The sequence below is a fragment of the Furipterus horrens genome, unplaced genomic scaffold (assembly GCF_987537825.1).
Source record: "Furipterus horrens unplaced genomic scaffold, mFurHor1.1.pri manual_scaffold_2, whole genome shotgun sequence".
Classification (NCBI taxonomy): domain Eukaryota; kingdom Metazoa; phylum Chordata; class Mammalia; order Chiroptera; family Furipteridae; genus Furipterus; species Furipterus horrens.
Window position 1 is genome coordinate 76,934,371 of NW_028327172.1, and position 13,258 is coordinate 76,947,628.

The 13,258-nt window shown below is 36.5% G+C and overlaps 2 protein-coding genes and 1 non-coding gene across 5 annotated transcripts in view; 1 reads left to right on the plus strand and 2 right to left on the minus strand.

Annotated features, from left to right (window-relative positions):
* The window catches only part of LOC150018859 (platelet-derived growth factor D-like), a 261,545-nt gene that overhangs the window by 125,413 nt on the left and 122,874 nt on the right, over positions 1 to 13,258 (plus strand). The window lies entirely within an intron of this gene.
* Positions 3,617 to 4,794, minus strand: LOC150018860 (protein DDI1 homolog 1-like). The gene is given in 2 exon segments (XM_090290958.1): positions 3,617 to 3,669; positions 3,672 to 4,794. Coding segments are annotated over 2 exon segments (1,176 nt in total).
* Positions 12,934 to 13,040, minus strand: LOC150018861 (U6 spliceosomal RNA). Its single transcript, XR_016509369.1, has one exon. It is a non-coding gene; the product is annotated as a U6 spliceosomal RNA (small nuclear RNA).

Consider the following 13,258-nt stretch of genomic DNA (forward strand, 5'->3'; position numbering starts at 1 on the left):
AGAAATCACAGCAGGACTGCAAATCCCAATTTTCTCATAAGGGGCCCTTAGAAATTTTTGAGATTCTAACAGGGGGACCCAGAAAGGCAAACAAACTGCAGTTCAGAAACAAGTTTGATTCAGGCTCTCATGTGAAAAATTTTGTTGTTGTTTGTTTTTAGATAACTTACCTGTGATGAATAAAGTATTGTGGAATGGTAGGTAGTCTTTAGTCTCAGCCCGGTCCCCACCCACTTTATAAAATAGCACTTAAATCAAGAGAGAATTAGCTAAAAGCAACCCATATTTCTAGGTTTCTGTTTTATCCCTCATTCTCCTCTACTTCTTTTTACTGTTGTTTCTCTTCTTTTGTTTTCCAGGCTATTGTTAACATCAAAGAATGTTAGCACTGATTAATATCTTTAGCAACAGTGTCCTGGTGTGAATCCCAGATTACTCCCCAATTATTTACTCAAGTGTTTCTCTGTGGAATGTTGGATGTTAGCAAATGACAGTGTTCTCTTAAAAAGGCAACATTTTGTACCTGCAGCGAAGATGAATTCATCTGTGCAGACATTCATTTGTCTTTTCCTTTGGGAGGAGTGGATTATCCCCTAGAAAAAGATCAATTTTTATGACCCCATATTTTAAGAAGGAATGTTAGATGCTCTACTAATCTCAAAAAACATCAGTCTTCGTATTTAACTAAAGCAGAATGCATTAACGTAGTTTTGAAATACATGCTTATCAACAGTAGTGACTTTCTTTTAGGTAAGGTGGGTATTTAAATGGGCATTAGGTGAAACCAAGAGTTTAATGGATTTTTTTAATGGCTTTTTATTTTAAGCAGGTTTTCTTTATCATGATTTCTAATGGGAAAAATGAAATGAAGATTTGTTCATCGTTTTCCAGGCAGTTAATTTCCTATAGTAGATACTTATAAATTGTATTTGGCAACCTAAACTTTAAGAAGGGAGTATGTTTCTTTGTTTTTTCCTGCATCAGTAATGGTCATTTAGACATATGGAAAGTACATTTTACTGGCTTATTATTTTAAAAATAACCTCCGATTTAAAATTTATTTCTTCTTTTGCACGTATTACTAATAACATGTCCACACTTTTTTTTTTCTTAGTTGATTACAAGATTTTCTCTTTCCTCTACCAGATTGTAATCACCTTGAGGTCTAGAACTGGACTTACACATTTAATTTCTATTCATAAAAACCTGGCTCAGTGCTTATTTTATGGGTGTTCAATAAGTAAATGTTGAGTGTATTCTGATTACTGCCATCCATTGTCATTTTTACTGGTAGTGTCTTGGTAGTTTCCATAAAAATAAAATTTTGTACCAGTTTTGTACCAGTCTCTAGAATTAAAATGTTTCTGGTAAGGAAGGTTACACAGTGAACAGAACTTGGCATTTGAAATCAGAAAGACGAATTGAGCAATCTGGTAGGTCAGTCAGTGTTTTCAAGTTGTGGATCAGGATACCTTGGTGGGATACAAGTGGGATACGACTAACATTTTAAAATAATAAAGTGTAATTTTTCAAATAAATATACTAGGAAAGGATAAAACATTTTATATTATTTTGTTTGTTTCAGAAATAGACCAATGTGTGTGTGCACATATGTATTTGATGTGAAGCTGAATCACAATCTAAAATGTAGACTGTTGTCAAAAAAAGTTTTAAAAAATACTAAGCTATTCGATATTTCAATGTTTCATAATAACTCTGAGCCTTGATTTCTCATCTATAGAATGTTTCTACTGATAACTATTTTGAAGGTCTATTCTGAGGATTAGTGGCACTAATATATGTGAAGTATATTTATAGCATACTGAGTCCTGTTGAAAATGCTAAGGAGTTTGCCTATTTTTATCTGTGAAGGAATCCATGCACTTATCAAATCAGTTCCCCTTAATTCATAAGCATTTAAATTGCTTACTTCTGACTTCACTCTGAATTTCTTCCTTCATTTTGTTCATTGCATTTGTCCTGGGGACTTAGAAGCAAAAGTAGAAAGATGTTTACATTGGTCATTTTTAGCAGTTCTTCTGCCTGTAAACCTTAGTGCAAATGTAGACAAGTTTGGGGAATATGAGCATAGGAAACCCTGTAAGGAAGAAGAAAACTGTGAGGTGAACCAACTGATGATGGCTGCATGGGAAAAAGTGACTCTTCAGGAAGATGATTAATCTCACCAAGAAGCACATCAAGAAAGGGCTATGGAAGAATATGGTGATTACAGGGGAAGTTTGTTTTGCCTTCTGTAGCCTTTGAGAATGTTTTGAGTGGCTTTAGATCTTTTTTGAGGCAATAGAAAACTTAAAAGATATTGTGGAACAAAATATAATATTTGTACCTGAAAATAGTTCTCTACTCTGAAACAAATTATAGATGAGAAATCTGAGTTATATAATATGTGACCTGATCTGCCTAAATGATAGAGAGCTGAAATCAGAACATGTATTTCTTGACTGTGAATCTACTGCTTTCTCATACTAGTCTTGATGGATTATTGTCCTGAAACATTTTCCCTGAGTCTGATGGCCTCAGGCAGCCGAACCTTTTCTCTCATGTGGTCTAGCCATGGATTGTAGTGAAGTCTAGGATCTTCCCTTTTCCACTATCATTGGAGGGTAGCTTTGTCAGATGGATCATAGAACTGAATGAAGCCTTAGAGATCTTGTCATTCAGAAGGTTTCAAATGTTATTTTAACAGTGAAACATTTCTTCAAACAAGATTTATGTGGCAGCTTAATTTATATAGCAGACTTTTTTAAACAGCAATCTATTTGAACTTAATATTAAAGGACCTGTAGCATTGGCTGCCCCTATCTCCCACGCCCACTACAAGAAAACTTCCAGGCTCCCAAGAAGCATCTTGATTGCCTTTGTTTTATAACCAAGGTTTCTTTGGATTCAGGGAGAAAAGAAAGTTATATTAGGCTATCCTAGCCTAGAAGAAAAATCTACTCTCTTAAATATGGCAAAAATAGCCTTGAGGAGTGGGTTGCGCTGAGCAGGACTCCAGAAGAGCCCAGGAGAATATGTAAAATATGAGGAACTAGGCCCTTATGCTGTCCCAGACAGAATTTTACAAGTATTAATCAACTCAAAAGTCTAACTGACCCACTATTTCTAATAACTTTCTCAAAGAGAGCAAAATCTGTGAAAATAGACATATTTCTCTGAATATAAATAATTACTAGTGCTGACTTGAAATACTTTTGTGTAGATGCCCTATGCAGTCAGCAGCAATGGTTTCTTTCAGCAAATTCTGCAAAATAACAACTGGTTTGGACAAGCTGCCCTGTAATCTTATAGAACAGTGTCTCTAAAGGAAGAAACTGCCTTTTCTTTCATTGATTATTTGCAAATCAGTTGGAGCCTCCACAGCCTCCCCAGGGTGAGGTTCAGTGACTTATGATAAGGGGAATGAAAGCAGGGTGCAAATCAGGCAATCACAATCTACATAGTTACAGATCTACAAACTTGATCCCAAGGCCAGGTTTAGTTGTTACTGATGTCTTTAATGGTTACATTGCCAGTGAGTTCATGGCTTATATTTACCCAGAACCTAGATTCCTACAAATTTGTGGCTTATTCATGACCTGTTTCAATGTTATTTTCATCCTGAATCCATGAATGAATGTTTAATGGTATCTGCTACTTCCTTGTCTGAGACTCTTCTTGCCCAGTACCACTTACCAGCTTAGCACAGAGGGGTAACTCTCCCTCGGGAAGAAAGTGAGTCTGTGTGCCAGTGGTGCCAATCACCAGCACATTTTTCTTCAAGTCAATGGAACATTGATGTCTCCTGAGCATATCTAACCCTAGAAGTATGTCCATGGGCTGCTCCTCGAGTATAGAGAATGAGCATTGCAAGAAATCACCTTCTATTTGAATCTGAGCTAGATGAACTCGGCCAATGATTCTCTGTGTGCCCACTCCTTTAGCAATCCCAGCCCATCTTCGGTCCACTAGCCATGTTATATTACATCTCTCAGCACAGGCTTGGCTCATAACAGTCATCTGAGCACCTGAGTCAACAAAAGCCTTCAAAGGATGTCCATTCACTTTGCAGTTGATATAGAGCATGGCCACTTGCCCAAAACTCTCTGGAGCCACTTCTATTGCTATATTCATGTTTTCCTCGATATTTTGCTGCCGGATTTCTTCTTCTATTTTGGCCTGTGCTTCTAGATCAAAGGGGTCAGCACAGTAGAGGTGAAGCCTCTCTTGCTCTCTCAGGGTCCTTTCCCTTTCCTGATCCATCAGGACCTGAGAAAATGTCTCAAGGTTTCCACTGAGAAGGGCTTTCGCCAAGGGGGGATTGCGTTCCTTCAGCAGGGACAGATCATGGGGGTTGGAGAGCAGCATGCTTCGAATCAAGGCAGGGTTGCCCAGACCTTGAGCACATGTCATCTTCTCTCCGGAGTCTAGGTCATGGGGCTGCTGGGCTGATTGTGCACGCTGCTGCTGCTGGGAGCTGGATGTCCCAGGCATGGGGATCCCGGTGAAATCTCTGCGAGGCAGGCTTGACCTCTGTCCCAAAGGCCGAGGGCTCACGTTCTCCTTCTGAAGTAAAACTACCATATCACCGTTTTTGAGGCCATAGGAGCCCAGGGAAGAGTGGTCATCAGCAAGGAGCCTCTCCATGTAGAAAATCTGGATCTCTTCAGCAGGGATGCCAGACTCAAGCTCACAGAGGACTCGGAAATTGCGGAGCTCAAAGTCAGGGCTGACCTGGAGGGAGAAGGTTACCTCAGAGAGGTCCCCTCGAACACAATACACAGTGATCAGCATGGCAGGGGCCTAGGGGGCCCATGTGAGCAGAGGGCATCGATTGTTTACTGGCTGGCTGGAGCTGGTCTCCGTTGGTGGTTCATAAGCTCCTCAGACTGGGTGCTTTGTTTTAGGTTCATTCACCTCTCAAAGAGGCTCAGCCACTCACCAGTCTGAGGACTGCCTTCCAGCCTCAGTGCCCACTGACTGGCCCCATGGAACCTTGAGGTAACATGCTATGTTCCAAAGTTCATTTGTTTGTGTGCTGTTTGGAAATGAGAATGTCCATTACCATGGAACCAAAGTTACTTAAGTCCATTAGGTTCTAAGGCCAGCCGTTCAAAGCCTATTAAAAACACCATCTATCTGTTCTTTGTATCTATGAGTCTGCTTCTGTTTTGTTTATTTATTGTGTTCTTTAGATTTCACATGTAAGTGAAATCTTATGGTATTTGTCTTTCTCTGACTGACTTAGTTCACTGAGCATAATACCCTCTAGGTCTATCCATGCTGTCTCAAATGGTAAAATTATGTTCTTTTATTATGGCAAGGTAATATTCCATTGTACATATATACCATAGCTTATTTTATACACTCGTCTATTGATGCACAATTGTAAATAACACTGCAATGAACGTAGGGATGCATCTATTTCAAATTGGTGTTTTGGGTTTCTTCAGACATATACCCAGAAGTGGAACCACAATGTCATAAGGCAGTTTCATTTTTAAATTTTTGAGGAACGTCACTACTGTTTTTCACAGTGGCTGCACCATTCTGTATTCCCACCAACAGTACAGGAGGATTCCCCTTAGGATGAAATCATTTTTGTAGAATAGAGATTGTTTTGAAAAAGTGAGAATTCAGGGTTCTCATTCAAAGAAGCCAATTTTATATATATATATATATATATACATGTAAACCATTGCCTTTTTTTGCTACTGAACATAATGCAATATGTTTTATGATCTTGCTGTAATTCTTTACTTTTGGTGGCATTTTGTACTGTGTGCTTTTACTACTTTACTCTTTACTGAGAACACAAAAAGTAAACCATAGACCCTATGGCTAATTAACTGCTATCATTCCATTGATCACATGATGACAGGATTGGCAAAGATCCTTTGGATTCTCTAGTTCAGCCACCCATCTAGGCCTTAAACCTGTACTGCAAAATTGCCTGGAAACTGAAAAGATAAACACAGACTCTTGGGGATTTTTAGTACTTCTGTTTATATATTGTTTGATTCTTTCATTTTACTCAGTGCTGTAGCAGTAGGGGGCAAAAGTAGGTTTACAGTTTAGGTTATGAAAAATAATGTAATAATTAATAAATAATACAAGAATAAACTCTTTTGTGTGTTCATAACTGTAAACCTACTTCTGTCCCACCCTGTATATAATTCTCTTACCTCAAAATTTTAATTAAAAATCTCTTCTGATTATGTAATAAACTGGAGGGTCATTGGGAATATATATAAATACTGCTAAAAATAAAATATTCTGATACCATAAGTCCATATTTCACAGACCACTGAGAAATGGGCACTCTGAGGTATCTAGATTGCTAATCTAGGTAATGGGAGATTATGGCAACCTTTCCTGAGGAGCCTTTTGTAAAGTTATTCCCTTACTCTCTTCCTTGGTAAGTACAATATAGGGTCATAATTGAATCTTTCTTTGATAAGTGAGACTCCTGCAAGTTCTCAGAGCTATCCCTCAGAAAATCAATTCTCATTGTATAGCTTAAACACCTGGAAAATAGAAAAGATGAGACTGATTTCATACTAGCCAAATAAGTAACCCCAAAGCTATTCCTTGGAATGAATCCACAATAATACCTTTTATAATTTGTCATTTTATAAAAACAATACAAAAAAAAAAAAAAAAAGCCAGATAACTGATGGTTCCATTTAGTACATCACATGATATTAGAGCAAAATAAATGTCTTTTCTTAAAAGAAAAAAAAAAAAAACAGTAGCTGCATAAATGTCTTTATGTAGCATATACAATAATTTTAAAATGTTAAGCAAGTATATTAGCTTGCTGTGTTTGGATTTCTTACTTTATGTGACTGGTATTATATTTAAAATAAAGTGTAATCAAGACTTATTAAGACAGTTTAATTATCACTTGATATTTTCAGTGCAACTTAGGAAAGATGAAGAATTTTTAAGCAGGTTCCTTACATTAAAAATTTAATTTTCCTGCTCTGGCCAGTTGGTTCAGTTGGTTGGAGCATCATCCTGTGCACCAAAAACGCTGCGGTTCAATTTCCAGTCAAGGCATATGCAGGAGGCAACTGATCCATGTTTCTCTCTCATATTTCTCCCTCTCTCTCTCTCATATTTCTCTCTCTCTCTCTCTCTCTCTCTCTCTCTCTCTCTCTCTCTCTGACTCTCTCTCTCGCTCTCTCTTTTTCTCTCTCTCCCTTCATCTTTAAAATCAATAAAAAATATATCCTCGGATGAGGATTTCAAAAAATTAATTTTTCTACTATTCTATTTGCTTTACACTAGTTCAATAAATTTTGCTAGGACTGTCTTAAATAAATAACTTTTTTTTCAGATAGTTCGTTATTTAATAGATGCATTAAAAATGCTCAAATGAACACTGACAGGCATAGCTCAGTTAGTTGAGCATGGTCTTGCAAAGTGAAAGGTTGCCTTTGATTCCTGGTTAGGGTTGCCTGGGTTGTAGGCTGGTCCTGATTGGGCATGTGCAAGGGGCAACTGATCGATGTTTCTGTCACACATTAATATTTCTTTCCTCCTTGTTCTCCTTCCCTTCCTCTCTCTGTAAAAATAAATAAATTAAATCTTTTTAAAAAATGCTCTAATGAAAGTTCAATCTTTTATTAGTATATTTGGAGTTTTCTCATATGAAAAGCTTAGAATTGCCTATTTTTGAATCTTAAATACCATATTGTCCTCTTAGATGTGCAACTGAAGAAACTCAGGAGACCTAATAGTTTAGTCTGTATGAACCTGCTGGGAACTCAGCTAAGAGTTTTTCTTCACTGTAAGGACAGATCACACACACACACACACACACACACACACACACGTACCCAAACATACACATGGGAAGAGAAACAAGAAGAGAATGAGCAATAATGCAGTTGGGACATGTTTTCAATTTCTTTGAAAGTGCAATTGAAAGATGATGTCATTTCCCATCAGGGGATATTTTTATGGTGTGTTTTATTTATTGTTTTAGTTTATTAGTTTTAACATTGTACCATGAAAAGAGATGCCTTTTAAGTTATATATTGCATATAGAAAATGATACTGTATAATATTTTGATAATTTTGCTTTTTAAAAATATACAGAGTGGGGCAAAAATAGTCTTACAGTTGTGAGTTTATTCTTGTATTATTATTTATTAATTGTATTATTTTTCATACAAACAACTGTAAACATATTTTTACCCTACCCTGTATATTTTCCAAGTCTAAATGTGTATTTACCTATTTTTAAGAAAGTTTGCAGCCTCAATTTTTTGCCTTATGGTCCCTTCTAATATCTTACTCATACACAAATTACTCTGATCTGTGGGATACATGCCTTGTTATTGAAAGTTTAAAGGTTACTTACAATGAGAGAAATATTTATAGATTAAATAAATTTAGTGTAACAAATTAAAAACAGGACTAAAATGACTTACAACTTCGTGGGTTGACAGTTACTTGTTTCCTTTGTCCTTTAGAAAAGAAATATTTTCATGTTCTGATTCCTGCTGTATGAAGAATAACCATGTAACACAAAATAGTAAGATTAATAATAACAGGGCCTTGTGTTTTGAATTAAGAAGTGGTTGAGAGATATCATCCAACCATTTATTTTTAATTGTGTACTATTTTATAGTAACTTGTCATCAACTCACTTAAAAAAAACTCTCACTAGCCCTGGCCAGTGTGGCTCGGAGTGCTTTCCCATAACCAAAAGTCCACAGGTTCAATTCCCAGTCAAGATACATACCCAAGTTGTGGTTTGGTCTTGGTCAGGCATGGATGAGAAGGCAACCGATTGATGTTTCTATCTCACATCAATGTTTTTTGTTTGCTTGTTTTTTTGTTTTTTTTAAGTATATTTTATTGATTATGTTGTTACAGTAGACCCAATTTTTTCCCCTTTTCTCCTCTCTGCCCAGTACCCCCCTTCTTTCCAGCAATCCTACCCCCCTTAGTTCATGTCCATGGGTTGTGCATATAAGGTCTTTGGCTTCATCCTTTCATATATATATATATTTTAGCATTTATTTATTTATTTATTTTAATTTTTTTTGGTTTTTCAATTACAGTTGTCCCATTTTTCCCCTATTTCTCTCCCCCACCCAGCCCACCCCTTCTCCCACAATCATATCCCTCCCCGTTGCCCATGTCCAAGAGTCATTTATACATGTTCTCTGACTAAAACCTTCCCTTACTTATCCCCCCTCTTACCCTCCCTCCTCCCCCCTATCAACTGAATTCTGCTCTTTGTTCTGTTTAGTTCTTTTGCTTGTGTTGTTCTTTAGTTTCCTGTATTAGGTGATATCATATGGTATTTTTCTTTCTTTGCCTGGCTTATTTCACTAAGCATAATTCTCTCTAGATCCATCCATGTTGTTGCAAATGGCAGGAGTTCCTTCTTTCTTTCTGCTACATAGTATTCCATTGTGTAAATGTACCACAGTTTTTTGATTCACTCATCTACAGATGGGCACTTAGGCAGTTTCCAGTACTTAGCTATTGTAAACAGTGCTGCAATGAACATAGGGGTGCATAAGTTCTTTTGAATTAGTGTTTTAGGATTTTTCGGGTATAATCCTAGCAGTAGAATCGCTGGTTCAAAAGGCAGTTCCATTTTTAGTTTTTTGAGGTAATTCCATACTGTTTTCCATAGTGGCTGCACTAGTCTGCATTCCCACCAACAGTTCAGTAGGGTTCCCATTTCTCCACATCCTCGCCAGCACTTGTTGTTTGTTGATTTGTTGATGATGGCCATTCTGACTAGTGTAAAGTGGTATCTCATTGTGGTTTTTATTTGCATCTCTCTGATGGCTAGTGACATTAAGCATTTTTTTATGTGTCTATGGGCCTTCTGTGTGTCCTCTTTGGAGAAGTGCTTGTTCAGGTCTTTTGCCCATTTTTTAATTGGGTTGTTTGTTTTCTTGATGTTGAGTCGTATGAGCTCTATATATATTTTGGAAATCAGTCCCCTGTCTGTGATGTCATTGGCAAATATGTTTTCTCATATGGTTGGTTTTCTTTTCATCTTGCTGATGTTTTCTTTTGCTGAGCAGAAACTCTTTAGTTTGATGTAATCCCATTTGTTTATTTTTTCCTTTATTTCTCTTGCCTTAGGAGATGTATCCGTGAAGATATTGTTATATGAAATATCTGAAAATTTCCTGCCTATGTTTTCCTCTAGGAGTTTTATGGTGTCATGGCTTACATTTAAGTCTTTGATCCATCTTGAGTTTATTCTCGTGTGTGGTGTAAGTTGGTGGTCTAGTTTCATTTTTTTTTTTTTTTTTTTTTTTTTTTGCACGTCCTTGTCCAGTTCTCCCAGCACCATTTCTTAAAGAGGCTTTTCTCACTCCATTTTATGTTCCTTCCTCCTTTATCAAATATTAGTTGACCATAGAGGCCTGGGTTTATTTCTGGGCTCTCTATTCTGTTCCACTGATCTATTTGTCTGTTCTTATGCCAGTACCAGACTGTTTTAATCACAATGGCTTTGTAGTATTGTTTGATATCTGATGTTCTGATTCCTCCTGCTGTGTTCTTCTGTCTCAAGATTGCTTTTGCTATTCGGGGTCTTTTTTGGTTCCATATGAATTTTTGGAGTATTTGTTCTAGGTCAGTGAAATATGTCGTTGGTATTTTAATAGGGATTGCATTGAATCTGTAAATTGCTTTGGGTAGTATGACCATTTTGATGATATTGATTCTTCCCATCCAAGAACATGATATTTGCTTCCATTTATTTGTATCTTAATTTCTTTCTTCAATGTTACGTAGTTTTCAGAGTACAGGTCTTTTATCTCTTTGGTTAGGTTTACTCCTAGGTACTTTATTTTTCTTGTTGCTATAGTAAATGGTATTTTCTTTTTTGTCTCTGTCTCTGATAATATATTGTTGGTGTACAGAAATGCCTTAGATTTCTGTATATTTATTTTGTACCCTGCTATTTTGCCTAATTCACTTATTATATTGAGTAGTCTTTTAGTGGAGTTTATAGGGTGTTCTAGGTATACTGTCATGTCATCTGCATATAATGATAGTTTTACTTCTTTTTTCCAAATTTGGATGCCTTTTATTTCTTTTTCTTGTCTGATTGCTGTGGCTAGGACTTCCAACACTATGTTAAATAGGAGTGGAGAGACTGGACATACTTGTCTAGTTCCTGATTTCAGGGGGAATGCTTTCAGTTTCTGTCCATTGAGTATGATGTTGGCTTCAGGCTTCTCATATATAGCCTTACTTATGTTAAGGTATGCTCCCTCTATTCCCATTTTGCTAAGTGTTTTCATCATAAATGGGTGTTGTACTTTATCAAATACTTTTTCTGCATCTATTGATATGATCATGTGATTTTTGCCTTTCATTCTGTTTAGGCGATGTATTATATTTATTGATTTGCAAATATTAAACCATCCTTGCATCCCTGGGATGAATCCCACTTGATCGTGGTGTATGATCTTTTTGATGTATTGCTGGATCCTGTTTGCCAATATTTTGTTGAGGATTTTAGCATCTATGTACATCAGTGATACTAGCCTGTAGTTTTCTTTCTTTCTTGTGTCTTGACCTGGTTTTGGGATTAGGGTAATACTGGCTTCATAGAAAGAGTTTGGGATTTTTCCCTCTTTTTAGATTTTTTGGAATAGTTTGAGGAGGGTAGTAGTTAGTTCTTCCCTATATGTTTTGTAAAATTTGCCTGTGAAGCCATCCAGTCCAGGGCTTCTGTGTGCAGGGAGATTTTTGATTACTGTTTCAATTTCCTTCTTTGTTATTGGTCTGTTGAGACTTTCAGCTTCTTCTTGATTCAGTTTTGGAAGGTTATATGTTTCTAGAAATTTGTCCATTTCTTCTAGGTTGTCAAATTTCTTGCCATACCGTTGTTTGTAGTAATTTCTTACTATCGTTTGTATTTCTGTGGTATCAGTCGTGATTTCTCCTCTTTCATTTCTGATTTTGTTTATTTGGGTCTTATCTCTTTTTTTCTTGATGAGCCTGGCTAGAGGATTGTCAATTTTGTTTATTTTTTCAAAGAACCAGCTCCTAGTTTTGTTGATCTTTTGGATTGTTTGTTTAGTCTCTATGTCATTTAATTCTGTTCTGATCTTGGTGATTTTCCTTTTCTTCTTGCCCTAGGCTTTGTTTGTTGTTTTTGTTCTAGTTCGTGTAGCTTTAGGGTTAGATTTTTTATTTGAGATTCTTCTATCCTTTTCAGATATGCCTGTATTGCTATGAACTTCCATCTTAGGACTGCTTTTGCTGTGTCCCATAGTTTTTGGGCTGTTGTGTGTTCATTATCATTAGTTTCTAGAAATTTCTTGATTTCTTCTTTGATGTCATTGTTAACCCATTCATTATTTAATAGCATGTTATTCATTCTCCATGAGTTTGGGTGTCTTTGATTTTTTTCTCTGAGATTGATTTTTAATTTCAAGACATTGTGGTCTGAAAAATGCTTGATATGATTTCAGTTTTTTGAATTTGTTGAGGCTTGTTTTGTGTCCTATCATGTGGTCTATCTTTGAAATTGTCCCACGTGAATTTGAAAAGAATGTATATTTTGCTTCTTTGGGGTGAAAAGTTCTATATATATCAGTTAAGTCCATGTGGTTTGGTGTATTGTTCAATGCCTGCATATTCTTAGTGTTTCTTTGCTTCGATGATCTGTCTATTGTTGATAATGGAGTGTTGAAGTCCCCTACTATGAGTGTGTTGTTGTTGATAGCCTTCTTGAGGTCTTCTAGTATTTGCTTTATGTATTTGGGTGCTCTTATGTTGGGTGAATATATGTTTATCAGTGTTATATCTTCTTGATGGATTGTTCCTTTAAGTATTATCAAATGTCCTTCTTTGTCTCTTTTTATTGCCCTTGTTTTGAAATCTGTTTTGTCTGATATGAGGACTGCTACCCCGGATTTTTTTTCCGGTCTGAAAAATATGGAATGCTTCACGAATTTGTGTGTCATCCTTGCACAGGGGCCATGCTAATCTTCTCTGTATCGTTCCAATTTTAGTATATGTGCTGCCGAAGCGAGCACTCCTATATTACTCTTAACTTCATCCTGTTTATTATCTACCAACCAATTATGTTTCTTAAACCATGCACTATATCCCCATTTCTCCCCCTCCCCCCTCCCAGCTGATAACCCTCCAAATGATCCCCATACCTATGATTTTGTTCAATTCAGGTTTGCTTAGTTGGATTTTCTTTTTATTTTTTAGATTCAGTTTTTGATAGTTGTGAGTTTGTTGTCAT